At 45.0% G+C, this 17112-nt stretch overlaps 1 protein-coding gene across 1 annotated transcript; it reads right to left on the bottom strand.

The window, feature by feature from the left end:
• Positions 1-13040: 13040 nt before the first annotated feature.
• Positions 13041-15983, bottom strand: LOC141787880 (uncharacterized). Its single transcript, XM_074666572.1, has one exon. The coding sequence runs from the start codon at positions 15828-15830 to the stop codon at positions 13041-13043; it is 2790 nt and encodes a 929-aa protein (XP_074522673.1). The 5' UTR covers positions 15831-15983.
• Positions 15984-17112: the final 1129 nt, after the last annotated feature.

Genomic DNA, 17112 nt, shown 5'->3' with positions numbered 1-17112 from the left:
AAAAAAAGAAAAGAAACCCTAATGTAACAGTTAATGCATACAGATGTTACTGTAATCAAAACCAGAAACGCTTTTCACCTGGATGGGCCATTTTTCAGGTCATTGTTGTAGTTGTTGTTGTTGCTGCATGTCAGGTCCTCTTCTCATGTCTCTTGTGTACATTTTTGTAGAGTTTTGATTAAGGAATTTTGAGTAATTTAGGATTTTTGAGTTTGCTTTTTAAGGATTTCTTTCATGTTTCTTAACTTTTGAGTTTTGCTTAAATAGTTTTGAGTTAAATCTGCACTTGGACCACCCCCCCCTCTTGTTTCCTGCCCTGCTCATTCCAGTGACTTTAGTTTTTATAACACTGATGTGAACTACAAAGAGGCATGCTAGGATGCTGCCACTTCATGGTGCTTTGTCTCAGCTTTTCTTCCTTTGGGTGAGTGTAGAGGCTTTGAGGTGGTTTGTCCAGCTCCCTGTAATTCCTAATGACTGAGTTATTAAAAAGCTACTGCTCAGAATTATTCTGAACAGTTTGGTCTCAGAGTTTGGTCTCAGAGGAAAAACTGGAACTGACCTGAGGAGACTGAAGTTCACTGTCCTATTCTCCATCGTGACAAGGAGGACTGCTTTACATAGTGATCATTTATTTGCGTAGAGAGGATTAGCCTGGTTTTCACTGATTTCCTTAAACAAATAGAGACAGAGAGAAATCTGTGAGTTTGTTGGAACGCCAGTCGTTGTGTTCATGAAGGAACAGTGTGTAGAGTTTTTAGTGAAAATGATATTTACAGGTATTGAAACACCCCCTTGTTCACACCTCATGTTGGTGAAGTGACGGTGGCCTTTGAGGGTTTTCTGAAGTCCAGAGTCAACACAGCCATGACACTTTTGAGGGGCATCATGCTTACCTCTGTTAACAGGTTTTATGGAGATACTGATTTCATTTCCAGCAGGGCTTGACACCTGCCCAGACTGCCAGAAGTACCACAAGCTGGTTACAGGACCGTGGATTATTACAGTAAGATGAGAAACACAGAAACTCAAGCGAGCTGAAGGCTGCCATCAAAGCAACCTGAGCCTCGTAACACTGAGGAGTCTGAGACGAGCAGAGCTACAGGTTCATCACCTCCATGACCCGCAGTGACGCAGCGATTTATGCGAAAGGGCTCCAAACAGAGTACCGACAGAGATGGTTTTTAAAGAGGTTTTCGACTCAGTTCAGTCTTTTATTTTGCTTCTTGTAAATCGATGTCTGAGCTCTGGATGTGTTCCATCCTCCTTCAAAAATGCCACTCTGCAGTCTCTCTTAAAAAAGAAAAATTAAGATCCATTGGCCATCTCGAAAACTCTCTGTTACTTCCAAGGTTTTACAGAAAGTTGTTAACCAACTCCAAGAATGTTTACAAGGTGCTGATATTTGTAAGCTGCTTCAGCTTGGTTTTAAGTTTCTTCACAGCACTTGTTCTTTGAGCTGAATCGTACCTCTCAGAGATTATTCTCTGTGCTCATGGGACAGTTTTCCTCCAAAGTGGCCCCTCTGACATGTGGGGTCCCCCAGGGATAAGTTCTAGGCCCTCTACTATCCTCTCTTTACATGCTACCCTTGAGGTAGATTTTTTAGGAAGCAAGGTGTTCCATTTCACTGCTTTAATGATGAGGTGGAATGCAGGTGTATCTGCACTTAAAGGTCCCTACCAAAGACTGTCTTCACTGTATGACTGATGTTAAACCATAGATGGGTCATAACTTCTTAAAACCAAATCAAAACAGAACAGAGGCTGTCTTTTGACCTGGTTCAGGTCCTTGCTAGCTTTTTTGGCTCACTAACATCTTACACAGGATCCCACGCCAGGCATCTTGGTTTGATTGTTGACAGTGCTTTGAGCTCACAGACAGGTCAGCTCTGTGGTCAAGGTTAGCTTTTTTCATCTGAGGCTTCTAGTTAAAGTTAAATCATAAAGTATGAAGGTCCTTGGAAAGAGGTTATTCTTTCCCTGGTAACATCTCACTTGGATTTTTGTGACTCATTGTATGTGAGCATTTAGCAGTCAGAGCTCAGCCCCCTGCAGCTTGTTCAGGACCCCGCAGCCCGTCTCCTCACCGGGACAAAGAAACATGAGCCACTACTCTGGTGCTTTCTTCACTTCACTGGCTTCCAGTTAGGTCCAGATTGATCATTCACATGTGCAGCTGTGTTCATTCCCCAAATGGTGGTCCGATATTCTGTGAGAGGAATCAAAGTAGTAAGTCAATTCTTTATCTTGTCTACCTGTTTAAAACTTTTCAGGCTCTCATGTGTGCAGATTCTGTGTGGGTGAACATTCACAGTTCCAGGTGGAAGAGGTTCAAACAGGGGCATTTCAAGCCAGAACCAAGAATAACATGAAAAGCATGTGCTGACTGTACAGGAGAATCCTCTTCTGACACACGTATATGGAGTAAAAAGGCAGTTGGCACTTACAGAGAATCTGAAGTATTTCAGTGTTTTTTCAGGTTACACGATCTGTTTGAGGGCATAGTCCCCCAGGGACTGGCTTTGTGTCTTCAAGTTTTCATTCAGAGTAAAGACATCACTCTCATAGAACTCAACAAAAGCATAAAACCATTCCCTTACAAATGGTCGGATAAGACAGATGCCCCACAGCAAGTCCCTCTAAATTTTGCAGCTAAGAAAAGTGTCTGAGGGAACCCCCATAAAAAATGGTCATTGTTGCGATTGCTACCCCTTATAATTGGACCAAAAATCCCTGAGGGTGAACCAGCTTGGGAAGTACTTCATTGTTCAGCTTCTTGTAAGTCATGAACACACAGAAGAGACTATGGGCTCTAATTTCGTAGAACAGGCGCGCGTACAGGGTGTGACCGGCGCACTTAGCAAGTTTCCTGCAGTGCCAAGAGAGGCGCACTCAAGGTGCAGAGAGGCGCAGAGGAGCGCGTCCACGCCTCCCTCCACGCAAATGGCAAAGAGGGAGGAGAAAAGCCGTGGGTGGGTTTAACACAGCCGACCGCGGAAAGTCTGCCAGAAAGACCCATCACCAAGCAGAGCCTTTGGTGATATACTGTATACTCTCCTGGTGTCTCCACCTCATCCTCCTTACAATAATGTACTCCATCTTTTTAGATCATGTTAAAAATAAAGACTAAACAGAGAAATATGGGAAATCACGGGTAAATCCTGAGTGACATACATTTATTTTGTCTCTTTTTTCTTTGTCTTTTCTCTCCCTCTTTTCTTTGAATTAAATGAAATGAGAGAAGCCAGATATATACTCAGTATCAGATGTTAAGGCTGTTTATTGTTTAATTGTAAGATGTGCATCAAACTTCCAGCTGCCGTCAGGTTAACTTTCCATTATGACAAACAGCTTTAATCTGACATCAGATGTGACGGGACAGTTAATATAGATACAAATGTATATGCTGGTTCAGACAGTTACATTAAATAGTGATTACTGTGATTGTTTACTGCATCAAAATGTGCCTGACACTCTGGAAACCTGCCTCTGAGGCTTTGTTGACATGTGCGCACATGTGCGCCTGTCACCAAATTACAGCTGCGGAGGGGCAGCTAATTTCACATGTAAACAATGCAGCCATGGTTACATGTAGGATCTCCAGACAAACACAGGAGAAAAGTAGTAAAAATATCACTGAAGCCACAAAAAGTTTGGTGTTCATGACCAACAAATGAACCATACAAAGTAATGATCCACTCTAAATACAAAGATGATGAAAAAGAGACGAAAAGAATTACAAGAAACGGACAAAGAAGAGAGAGCTACAGCAAATGGCAGCTACGTGGGCAGCGCCTAGCAACAAGGAGTAGACTCCTGCGAAAAATGTGAAAAAGCAAAAAAAGGGTGAAGTTAATAACCTACCTCCTTTTTGCAGAAGGTGAAACCAGTGAACGTTTGGAGAAAGAGAGAGTTGAGCTCTTGTGCAAAGTAATGAAAATGGAAAATGGTCAGGTGGTTGCTAAAAAATGGCCAAGACATTCTCTCTTAGGAGGAAAGAAATCATAGATAAGGCACCAGCAATCAGGGACTTCATGCTGCGTTATGTTATGTTCCACAGATAAATGATGAGTTCAAAAGAATAAATGGAGCGAGCCTGCGAGCTAGTTCTGGCAGACAACTCAAGCTGCTCTTCTACGCACATATCACATGTCTCACTTGTCATAACCATCTTCCAATCACATGTTCTGCCTCTCAATCTGGCGGTCTATTTGAACTGAATCTCCTATCTCTCTCTCTGCCTGTCAATGCCTCTGATGTACTGCAGTCGTGTTGCCGCATATTCTGTCTTTCCTTCGTTTCTCATGCAATTGTCGGCGTACCTTTTGGTGCTGTTGGTCTTGATGTCTCTTGCCGTGTCTGATTCGGAGGCAGCTGAAGTCCCATCTGGGAATGAATCGGACGCTCATCGCCCTCGCCAGAGCTCCCGTATTACCCGCGACTCGCCAGATGGCCAGTACATGGTATCCTAGGAGAGCTGTATGCCATGAACATCTCCGTCCCGGTCGGCCTCAGCCACGAAGAACTCTTCGACTATATGCTCATCCAGAGGAGCTCCTCCGACGCCCCAGAGACGAGCTTGAGAGGCTCCGCTAGCAGCAGCCCGGCTAAAGGGAAGGGTGAAGCTCCTGCTAAAAAGCGCTCTGCCTCTCTCCCTGTTGCTTCCGACCAGAACGCAGTGCTCCCTCTGAGAGGCCGAAGCATTCGGATTCCGGCTGCTCCACCAACGAGTCCGTCCTGTCTTCACTTCTTGAAGTGAAGACAGCGCTTAATACCATGAATTTGAGACTGATCACCTTAGAGAATAACGTATTCTCCACCGCTGGCCACGTCAGCAACCCCGGCCCTTCCGCGTCCCTAGCAACACCGGCTCCTCCTGCTCCAATCCTCCTGGCTGACGTCACACTGCAAAGGTCCCTGGGAACTGCAGTTCCAGCGCCTCGTATGGGTTCCAGGTTTCTGTCTCCAGCTGCTGCCATTCCCAACAATCTGAGAAGCCAGATTTTGTCAGGTGATTTTATTTATTTATTTCCTGGGGTCCATTGTATGGGGTGATTTAGATTTTCTGTGTTTCACTCTCCTACTCGCCTCATTAATATGATTCTTCAAAGATTTTATTCATTATCTTTTGGTTTAGTTGGTCGTCACTATTATTCAGGAAGGAATGGGATTTGAGCTTATCTTAATTTCGTTTAATTATTTATTCTCATGGAATTTTGCTCTTATTTCAACAGGCCATGACATTAATTTGGTGAAGATCTCATTGTGCGGGTCTGAATCGGCCCATAAAAGATTTGTGGATTTTTCGGTGATACTCAAGGATAGTGACCCCAGACTCTCAAAAACTCTAACTCTCGCAGAGTTCAATGTAGCCTTTGGTGTTTTTAGGGATACCATCTGCGAAGTCTATCCCCGACGCAGAGAGGAGCTGGACACTTATTTGGCTATTATTTCGGACCTTGCCCTCACCTATGATGGCTCTCTCTTTTACGAGTACCACAAGTCTTTTTCTGCCAAAGCCGCCATGTACATTCATAAATTTAATCATAGACTGGATTGCTCTGTTGTGGACCTTTCCCTTATCAGCAGACATTTTACTGTGCATAAAACCCTGGCCTGTTCCATCTGTGGCTCGTTCTCCCATTTGACCTCCTTTTGTCCAAGAACTGCACTGAAAGAGCTGTCGGCCCCTAAATCTCAGCCTAATCCTGTGGCTAGTGCTGTAGGCCATCCTTCAAGGCAACAGGTATCTTCATTTGTAGGGCATAAGACCCCCATCTGTGTTAATTTCAATGAGAATGTTTGCACATTTCCAAATTGTAAATTCATGCATGTGTGCAGTTGGTGTGAGACAGTCACCCTTGTTTTGTGTGTCCCAGGAGGCTACGTCCTGCAAAATCAGGGAAATAAATGTGAAGCATCCTTCAATGCCTGTGAATGTACCAGCTCTTTCTAAGGCTCTGGCCAAACACCCCAACAGATGTTTCGTCCATCCATCCATCCATCCATCTTCTTCCGCTTATCCGGGGTCGGGTCGCGGGGGCAGCAGCTTAAGCAGGGAAGCCCAGACTTCCCTCTCCTTAGCCACTTCGGCCAGCTCTTCTGGGGGGATCCCAAGACGTTCCCAGGCCAGCCGAGAGACGTAGTCTCCCCAGCGTGTCCTGGGTCTGCCCCGGGGTCTCCTCCCGGTGGGACGTGCCCTGAACACCTCACCAGGGAGGCGTCCGGGAGGCATCCGTACCAGATGCCCAAGCCACCTCATCTGGCTCCTCTCAACGCGGAGGAGCAGCGGCTCTACTCCAAGCTCCTCCCGAATAGCCGAGCTTCTCACCCTATCTCTAAGGGAGAGCCCGGCCACCCTACGAAGGAAGCTCATTTCGGCCGCTTGTACCCGCGATCTTGTTCTTTCGGTCACTACCCAAAGCTCATGACCATAGGTGAGGGTGGGAACGAAGATCGACCGGTAAACAGAGAGCTTTGCCTTCCGGCTCAGCTCCCTCTTCACCACGACAGACCTGTGCAGAGTCCGCATTACTGCAGACGCTGCACCGATCCGCCTGTCGATCTCTCGCTCCATCCTTCCCCCACTCGCGAACAAGACCCCGAGATACTTAAACTCCTCCACTTGGGGCAGGATCTCGTCCCCGACCTGAAGAGGGCACTCCACCCTTTTCCGGCTGAGGACCATGGACTCGGATTTGGAGGTGCTGATTCTCATCCCAGCCGCTTCACACTGGGCTGCGAACCGATCCAGAGAGAGTTGGAGGTCACGGCTTGATGGAGCCAACAGGACCACATCATCTGCAAAAAGCAGTGATCCAATCCTGAGGTCACCAAACCGGACCCCCTCAACACCCTGGCTGCGCCTAGAAATTCTCTCCATAAAAGTTATGAACAGAATCGGTGACAAAGGGCAGCCCTGGCGGAGTCCAACTCTCACTGGAAACGAGTCCGACTTACTGCCAGCAATGCGGACCAAGCTCTGGCACCGGTCGTACAGGGAACGGACGGCTCGTAACAAGCAGCCCGACACCCCATACTCCCGGAGAACCCCCCACAGGACTCCCCGAGGGACACGGTCGAATGCCTTCTCCAAGTCCACAAAACACATGTGGACAGGTTGGGCAAACTCCCATGCACCCTCGAGGACCCTGCTGAGGGTATAGAGCTGGTCCACAGTTCCACGGCCAGGACGAAAACCACATTGCTCCTCCTGAATCCGAGGCTCAACTAACCTACGGACCCTCCTCTCCAGTACCCCCGAATAGACCTTACCAGGGAGGCTGAGGAGTGTGATCCCCCTGTAGTTGGAACACACCCTCCGGTCCCCCTTCTTAAAAAGAGGGACCACCACCCCGGTCTGCCAATCCAGAGGCACTGCCCCCGATGTCCACGCGATGTTGCAAAGTCGTGTCAGCCACGACAGACCCACAACATCTAGGGCCTTAAGGAACTCTGGGCGGATCTCATCCACCCCCGGGGCCCTGCCACCGAGGAGCTTTTTAACCACCTCGGCGACTTCAACCCCAGAGATGGAAGAGCCTACCCCATCATTCCCAGACCCTGCTTCCTCCAAGGAAGACGTGCCGGTGGGATTGAGGAGGTCTTCGAAGTATTCCTTCCACCGATCCACAACATCCCGAGTCGAGGTCAGCAGCGCACCGTCCCCACTGAGCACAGTGTTTACAGTGCACTGCTTCCCCCTCCTGAGATGCCGGATGGTGGTCCAGAACCTCTTCGAAGCCGTCCGGAAGTCGTTTTCCATGGCCTCACCGAACTCCTCCCATGTCCGGGTTTTTGCCTCGGCAACCGCCGAAGCTGCATTCCGCTTGGCCTGTTGGTACCTGTCTGCTGCCTCAGGAGTCCCACACGCCAAAAAGGCGCGATAGGACTCCTTCTTCAGCTGGACGGCATCCCTCACCACTGGTGTCCACCAGCGGGTTCGGGTGTTGCCGCCCCGACAGGCACCAACCACCTTACGGCCACAGCTCCGATCGGCCGCCTCAACAATGGAGGCACGGAACAAAGCCCATTCAGACTCAATGTCCCCTACCTCCCCCGGAACACAGTTGAAGCTCTCCCGGAGGTGGGAGTTAAAGCTCTCTCTGACGGGAGACTCTGCCAGACGTTCCCAGCAGACCCTCACGATACGTTTGGGTCTACCAGGTCTGACCGGCATCTTCCCCCACCATCGGAGCCAACTCACCACCAGGTAGTGATCAGTTGACAGCTCCGCCCCTCTCTTTACCCGAGTGTCCAAGACATGCGGCCGCAAGTCCGATGACACAACTACAAAGTCGATCATCGAACTGCGGCCTAGGGTGTCCTGGTGCCAGGTGCACATATGGACACCCTTATGCTTGAACATGGTGTTTGTTATGGACAATCTGTGACGAGCACAGAAATCCAACAACAAAGCACCACTCGGGTTCAGATCGGGGGGGCCGTTCCTCCCAATCACACCCCTCCAGGTCTCACTGTCATTGCCGACATGAGCATTGAAGTCCCCCAGTAGGACGAGGGAATCCCCAGACGGAGCACTAGTGCTGTAGGCCATCCTTCAAGGCAACAGGTATCTTCATTTGTAGGGCATAAGACCCCCATCTGTGTTAATTTCAATGAGAATGTTTGCACATTTCCAAATTGTAAATTCATGCATGTGTGCAGTTGGTGTGAGACAGTCACCCTTGTTTTGTGTGTCCCAGGAGGCTACGTCCTGCAAAATCAGGGAAATAAATGTGAAGCATCCTTCAACGCCTGTGAATGTACCAGCTCTTTCTAAGGCTCTGGCCAAACACCCCAACAGATGTTTCGTTAACTACCTTATTACTGGTTTAGTTCAGGGATTCTTGGCAGGCTTGTGTTGGCTTCCAAAAATTACCCAGGTTTGTAAAAATCTTCAGTCAGCTTTCAAAGAGCCAGAAGTAGTAAATGGTCTCCTGTCAAAAGAAGTATCAAAAGGCTACATGGTGGGTCCTTTCTCAAAATCTCCCTTCTCTATTTTCAGAGTGAGTCCCATTGGTGTGGCCACAAGGAAATATTCTATGGAAAAACGTCTCATTATAGATCTTTCAGCTCCACACGACTCCTCTGTCCCTAGTATTAACAGTTTGATTCCCCCAGATCAGTTTTCTTTGAATTACACTTCTGTAGATAATGCCGTCCAAATGATTAAATCTGCAGGGGTGGGTACAAGGCTGGGGAAAGCAGACATTACAGATGCCGTTAAGGTTATGCCACTTCATCCCTCTCAATGGCATCTTTTTGGTGTTAAATGGCGATCTAAGTTTTATTTCTCTGTTAAGTTAACCTTCGGTTGTCGTAGTAGTCCCCGCATCTTTGACACCTTATCTGAAGCTCTCTGTTGGATTCTGTATAACTCTTGCAAACTTCCTTTCGTTTTGCATCTTCTTGATGATTTTCTGGTGGTTGATTTCCCTTCTGCACCTCCATCTCGTTGCATTTCTGTAGTTAAAAATCTGTTCCATGAGGCGTACCCCTTTCTGAAGAGAAAACTGTGGGGCCTACCACGTGCTTGGAGTTTCTGGGCATTCCTCTTGATAGTGCACTTATGCAGGCTTCTCTACCTCAGGATAAGATGAGTCGTATTAGAGAAGCTATCGATTTTTTTCAAGCTCCGTCATTTTCTCTAAACGCTGTCTTTTGTCTCTGTTAGGTCAACTTAATTTTGCAATGCGCATCATCCCTCATGAACGCTCATTTATATCTCATTTATTGATGTTGGCCAATTCAGTCCAAAATCTCAACGACTCAGTGGTTATGGATGAAGGCTGTCGTTCGGATCTGCGTTTCTGGTCTCTGCTTTGTAATGTCATTTTGAAAGCTGCTTTTATTCCAGGCCATGCAAATCGTATCGCTGATGCTCTCTCTTGCTTTGAAGGGGACATATCATGCCTGTTTCTCCTTTTCACTATGCCACACTAGGATGCCTGTAAAGCATTTCTGCCCCCAGTACAAGTCATTTAGTTCCTTCATTGCCCCACAATAGCGTTCCCAATATCCTCAGTTTAGACCATTCTGAAGATCTCGTTGAAACGCTCCATTTCGAGAATGACCTCCAGTAACCTCGCAACGTCACAGCCCTTTGTGCTCTGATTGGTCAGTTCTATCAGAGGGGCGGAGGGGGTAGAGCCAGGGGGCGGTTTTTGCAGCATGGCAGTATTTACAAAATCGCCACATTGAATGGGGCAGACTGAGCGAGTTTGCTGTTTGCCAAAACTTCACCGTAAGGCATTGATAGCACTAATAAAATGGCAGAGTGTAGGATACGTCCTTTTGTATTGGACCCCGAGTCAGACCCGGACGGTTCTGCAGCTCAGGAGGAAGAAAATCCACCTCCGCACAGATCATCTCAGGACGCTTCAGTGTGGTGAGCTGGGTTTCTGTTATTCAGTAGTTACCAGACTTTGACCGGTAAAATCTGCCAAAGTCTGACATATTTCAACTCCACTGGTCAAAATGTCCGGTGAAAAATATTCCCTCGTATCTATTATGGATAGGCTTGGTCTATGTGGAACAAAACTTTTTGTTTGTTTGTTTTTTTGTTTCAGGCGGTACTAAACTTGTAGCACGGGTTTCATTTACTCAGACAAAGCGCGCAGAACAACAACAATACAGCGGGAGACACATGTCGAAACAGGCGAAACTTAATGACTTTTTGACTAAACAAAATAGTCCAGAGGAGAAAGATGGTGGTGAGGCTGAAATCTTGGAGGCTGCAGCAGATGATGTCTTGACTCCTGCCGAGAAGAAAAGGAAGAGTCGGTCTTTTCAGACTGAATGGAAGCTTCTGCTGTGCAATATTAATTTTAGTTAACCAATTGAGTCTGTTGATGGCACTCATTTTATTTGATACAGCCTATGCTTTAAAAAAATTTTTTTATAAATTGACATGCTTTGATATATTCTTACATGTACGTTGTATCATTTTAAGTCTGCCCCTTAACGTAAACATAAGGATCCATGTAAACTTAATGGCATGACCTTAAAAGCACCAAATGAGTTGCCTTAATGAATTTCGTTAGTAAATAATGTGAAGACTTGTAAAATATAACTTCCATGAGGCTATTCACTCATGCAGTGACAGATCACCCTATAGAGCCCAAATGTCACAGTCGCTGTCGAGGTGCGGATCCTAACTGTCATTATTCAGGAGCTGTCCGCGGGACTCCGCTGTTTGACTCCTCATTACCCACTGACGCACAGTGCAGGGTTTTATAACCAGTTTTTGGAATCAGTCCACTCGGGTTGTTACACAACTTTACTTTGAAGATAGAATAAATGTTTCTAGGACCAAATTATTTATGTTTTTACATCGCTTTGTCACGTATAGCGACAAAGATTACATCGATCAAAAATACACCCCCACTTGATAACAGGAATAGATTTTTTTTAGACTGTTGCTTTGCAGGTGGGTAGACTTTATATACATGTCCTGATCTTTGGGCATATCTTTGAATAAATTCCCTTACCACTCTATTGAAATTTAGTCCGCACGAAATTTGACAGGCGAGGGCGGAGCCCTTTTAAAAGTATACCCCCCCCACACACACACCCCACCCCTCCACCCTCAGCCTCGTGGAAGCTGGGGGGGTATACTTTGCAGCATTTAAGCTCAATAAATTCAGATAATATTTGACCGGGAAATCAAACGCTTGTCTGGTAGATTGAAAACCTGCCGGTCACGTTATCCGGTGCCATATTTTTATAGCAGAAACCCTGGTGGTGAGTCAAACCGGTACAGTAACATGTATAGTTAATACGGTTTTACTTGGCTCTTGGTGGGTGTATCCCTCGGTGGTGGTTGTGTGAATAACTGACATCACAGAGGAGGAGCTGCTTTATCAGATTACTCCAATAAAAAAAAAAGGATCCTCGTGTCGTCATGAAGGTCGAAATCTCGAAGCCAAATGTCAATGACCTATTTTCAGAGACATCAAATCTCGTTCTAGGATATCAGAAAAAATACAATATCTCATTTTTTGAAAATTCAGGGGGTGAAAGGTCTTGTTTTCAACTTTATTATATTATATGTAAGTATTAAATCACGGAGCAGCATGATATGTCCCCTTTAAATTCCAGGAGTTCAAATCAATGTGCCCCCAAGCCAACCCTAGCCATGCCCTCCTTTCTCCTGCATATGTTGCCGCATATTCAGTCCCCCCCACCACCACCCCAGCAACCACCTGCAGGCTCCGGGAGGATTGTGATTTATATGTTTTGCTCATCACTCCTCAATGCTGCTATTAAAAAATTATGTTCTAGGAGTGATGAGGCCGGAGCCTGGGCCCCAAACTTAAATGTGTTGCTGCAATAAACAAATCAAATCAAATCAAATCAAGTTTATTTATAAAGCACTTTTCATACATTAAAAGAAATGCAGCACAAAGTGCTATACATGTTAAAAACAGTCCCCGCCCCCCCATTCAAACTCCACCCCAGAGCACCACCCACCCACCCACCCACACACACACATACACACACACACACACACACACACACACACACACACACACACACACACACACACACATACATATGCACACACAATACATGATTTTAAATGTGTAGATAAAAAATCGTGTGGCTGAGTACAGAGGAGCCAGGTCAGGAAACGCCAGGAGGCCGACTGCACTGGGCGGCGTCCACAGTCTAAAGCCAGGACGCCTCCACCCGGGCATGCCTCGCTACAGGACCAGCAAGGGGCCCACTGCAGCAACACGCTGCTGCAGACCCCCACCTGGCCAAGACGACACCCGCCACAGACAGAGACATCCCAGCCAGAGCCAACAGCGGCCCCCAGTGCAGGCAGCCCCCTGCTGAGGAAACACTGGAGATATGGAGTGAAAACATAAAACTACATATGCTAAGAATCATAAAATGAATAAAATAAATAAATAAATAAAACACTAGTAAATGAAATAAATAGTAATAGAATAAGAGTAACAAGTAAAAAGGCGAGATTATATAAATAAATAAAATAAAAAAAAATAAATAATAACAGATAAAAATATGGGATTAATTAAATGCTAAATTAAAAAGGTGGGTCTTGAGTCTACTTTTAAAAATATGAACATTCTCTGCAGCCCTGAGGTCCTCTGGCAGGCTGTTCCACAGACGGGGGCCATAATGTTGGAAAGATGCCTCACCGTAAGTCCGTGTTCGAGCTTTAGGGATTATTAAGAGGCCAGTGCCAGAGGATCTCAGGGTCCGCGAGGGTTCATATGGTAAAAGTAGTTCTGAAAGATAAGAAGGTCCAAGACCCCTAAGACATTTAAAAACCATTAAAAGAACCTTGAAATCAATCCTAAAACACACAGGGAGCCAATGCAGTGATTTTAAAACCGGGGTAATGTGAGCCCGCCTTCTGGTCTTCGTCAGCACACGTGCTGCTGAATTCTGTAATAATTGTAAACTTGAGATGTTTCTTTTTGGAAGACCAGAAAGCAGGGCGTTACAATAGTCAATACGACTGGAGATAAAAGCATGCATTAGCGTCTCTGTGTTAGCCCGGGAGAGAAACGGGCGGACTCTGGCTATGTTCTTTAAGTGATAAAACCCTGTTTTAGTTACATTTTTAATATGAGGAATAAAATTGAGCTCAGAGTCAAAAATGACGCCCAGATTCTTAACCTGATTGCATGGAGTTAAAGACAGGGTTTGGAGTTTTGAAAAAAGTTTCTCTCCCTGAGCCTTAGGATCAATAATTAAAACTTCGGTTTTGCCCTGGTTGAGCTGTAGGAAGTTTTCTGCCATCCAGGATTTAATGTCTAGAATACAATTAAAAAGGGCATCAATGGGCCCTGTGTCATCAGGAGACATGGATATATACAGCTGTGTATCATCAGCGTAACTATGGAACATAATACCATGCCTCCTGATGACATCTCCTAGTGGGAGCATGTATATATTAAAAAGTATGGGGCCTAAAATTGAGCCTTGGGGAACACCACATTTCACTTCATGGGTCCTTGAGGAGCATGTGTCCAGACTTACCAGAAATTTTCTATCTGTGAGATAGGAACTGAACCACTGAAAGGCAGTACCAGAGAGGCCTACATGGTGTCTTAGTCTATTTAAAAGAATTGTGTGGTCCACTGTATCGAAAGCAGCGCTAAGATCCAGTAGCACAAGGACTGTGAGTTTGTGCAAGTCCAGGTTGCACCTAAAATCATTAACAATTTTTAGTAGGGCAGTCTCTGTACTGTGGTTCGTCCTAAATCCAGATTGAAATTTCTCAAGAATGGAATGTTTATTTAAAAAATCATTCAGCTGAATAAAAACAATTTTTTCTAGAATTTTGCTTAAAAATGGTAAGTTGGACACTGGCCTGTAATTATTAAAAACATCAGGATCCAAATTGTTCTTCTTAAGAAGGGGTCTCACCACTGCCGTTTTAAGGTCAGCAGGGAAACAGCCCGTCTGAAGAGAACAATTTACCATGTTTAAAAGCTCAACTTCAAGGAAACCATAAAGCGATTTAAAAAGTGATGTTGGAATAGGATCTAAAAGGCAGGTTGTTGGTTTTACTTGGGAGAAAACTCTACCAAGCAATTCAGCATCAACCAGTGCAAAACTGTCCAGTGTTTCCTCAGGGAAAAACAAGCTTTCTAAGGTGTTAAAAACAGTATTTTGGTTAAAAATAGAAGCTCTTATAAAATCTATTTTACCGCTGAAGTGGTCTGCAAAGCCTTCACAAAGAGAGTCTGAAGGGGTGATTTGGTTTCTGTTAAAAACAGGGTTGATTAAAAGATCAATGGTGCTAAAAAGAATTTTTGGGTTGTTTTTATGATCCGTGATAATTTTAGTAAAATAGCTTGTTCTAGCATGTCTGAGAGCAATATTATATATTCTAAGTTGCTCACAGTATATTTGATGATTAATGAATATCTTATTTTTTCTCCATCTCCGCTCAGCTACCCTGCAATTTCTCTTTAATTTTTTAATTTCCTCGTTTCTCCATGGAGGTGTGCGCTTTGGCAGTACCTTTTTTGTCTTTAGTGGAGCTACAAGGTCAATTGTTGTTTTCAGTTTATTTATAAAATTTTCAACAATAAAATCACAGGATGTAGGTGTAGGAGCTGGAGGGTGTTTACTTAATATTTCAATAAAATTTGCAGCCACTTCCGGGGTAAAATAGCGCTTCCTGACAGTTCTCACCGAGGTCTCCTGTTGAATAAAACTGGTGATATTAAAAAACACACAGTAATGGTCTGACACAGCCAAGTCAACGACAGAGGACACACTGGCTGACAGTCCATAACTAAGGACTAAATCCAATATGTGTCCCCTCTCGTGACTCGGCTGCGTGACATGTTGATTAAAATCTAAGTAGTTTAGTAAATTTAAAAACTCTTTTGCCATGGAGTCTGAAGGTTTGTCTATGTGTATGTTAAAATCACCAGAAATAATAATAAAATTGTAAGTGGCATGGATTATGGATAAAAACTCAGAAAATTCACTGATAAAAGCAGCATCATGTCTTGGTGGTCTGTAAACAGTGATGCACAGGATTGAAGGACTGTTAAAAAGAATTGCATGATGTTCAAAGGTGGTGTACTGATCAAATTTTATTTCTTTTGTCTTTAGAGAACTATTGACTATTGATGCAGTACCACCACCTTTTCTGCCACTTCTTAGGGAAAATGTAAAGTTAAAATTTGGTGGGGAGGCCTCAGTGAGAATAACTGGTGCGTCTGTACCCAGCCACGTTTCAGTTAAGAACAAACAGTCTAACTTGTTATCTAAAATCAAATCGCGGATAATAAAAGATTTGTTTAAAAGGGAACGGACATTTAAAAGTGCCATGTTGATGGTGACAGGTGAGTTACAGTCTGTATTGGTGGGTTGTTGATGTTTTGGGAGAGGCCTGAGGTTATTGAAGTTCACAGAATGAGCATGATGAAGTCTGGTTATGTGACGATGAGTGATAATAACAGGGATTGATGAGTGGTTGGTGAAAACAGGGGGCCCAAGTCCAGTATTGTGAGTGTCAGAGGTGGAACTAAAAACATAGGAAGTGGGACCAGTGGGACATCATTTAGGGGTGGACCGTTCAGTTCAAACGTGAGTTGACTGATTGAGCTATGGTAAACCTGGAAGTGACTTTCATGGCCAGACTTGATCAGTGCACCAAGAAACTAATGGATGTGGTTTCATCAAGGGGAGGAGCCTCATGAGAAAGCATCTGGAAAATTAAGGACCTACTTCTTGAGGTATGATAAATATTTAGTGTTTGTCTTTTTATGAAATGTGCTATGGGCAATGTTATGGCTTGGTGGTTTAGGCCACAACAAGGAGGGGATGCCCACACAGTAAGCTCTTCAACAAGGTTTACATTTTATTTGAAAAACATACTCAAACAAATCATAATGGGTGCTGGGGGTCTTCCATCCAAGAGAGAGAGAGTGAAAACTGAAAGGCTCAGGCTTATATGCCTTTCCACACAGGTGCAGCTTCTCTGCAATCACACTGCTCACTGCCTCCAAACTGCAGTGCCAGACACCCTAGACTGACCACCAACAGAGGGAGCCATTCCTAAAACAGAGGACAGAGGCAGCAGTACAGAGCCAACCATGCAAATGGCCAATCACAGCATTTAGACATACAGATGCAGAATAGACTCATTTGAATACTTTATCCTGACACCCACTCTACTCTTGTTTCATAAAGCACAATGCATTTGAAATGCGGAGAGAAGTAGCCATCCCGTGCCTTGTTGTATACCTCGGAGAGAAAGAAGAGGACCTGTTCATAGAGTTTGGGGTAGGTAATGTAAGATTGCTCCCACACTACTCACTGTCAGTAGATTTAAAAAAAAGAAAAAAAAAAAACTGGCATAATTTTTATCCAGGGTGTAACACACCGTAAGTCCAAGTAGAACCACACCGTCGCCTGTTTTTATTTTAAAAAGACGAGAACAGAACCCACCTTCTCTTCTCCAGCTACTTCAGGCGCACACACCACTACTACATATTTTTGTAACATGGCATTCTGCAACGCCATACTTCATCAACAATAAGATTAGGTGTCAGTGCGTGATGTGAGCCAACAAATGTTCTGGTTGGTTTGTCAATTGGAAGGTCACATT

Source organism: Halichoeres trimaculatus, unplaced genomic scaffold (assembly GCF_033239565.1).
Source record: "Halichoeres trimaculatus isolate MK-OKI-2021-1 unplaced genomic scaffold, fHalTri1.1 fHalTri1_scaffold_3, whole genome shotgun sequence".
NCBI classification, from domain to species: domain Eukaryota; kingdom Metazoa; phylum Chordata; class Actinopteri; order Labriformes; family Labridae; genus Halichoeres; species Halichoeres trimaculatus.
Note: the sequence above shows the minus strand (reverse complement) of the source record. Positions and strands in the feature narration are given on the sequence as shown.

Bases quoted from the DNA above. Each gene is read 5' to 3' on its own strand.
- LOC141787880 (XM_074666572.1), bottom strand. From the start codon at position 15,830: ATGGCACTTTTAAATGTCCGTTCCCTTTTAAACAAATCTTTTATTATC.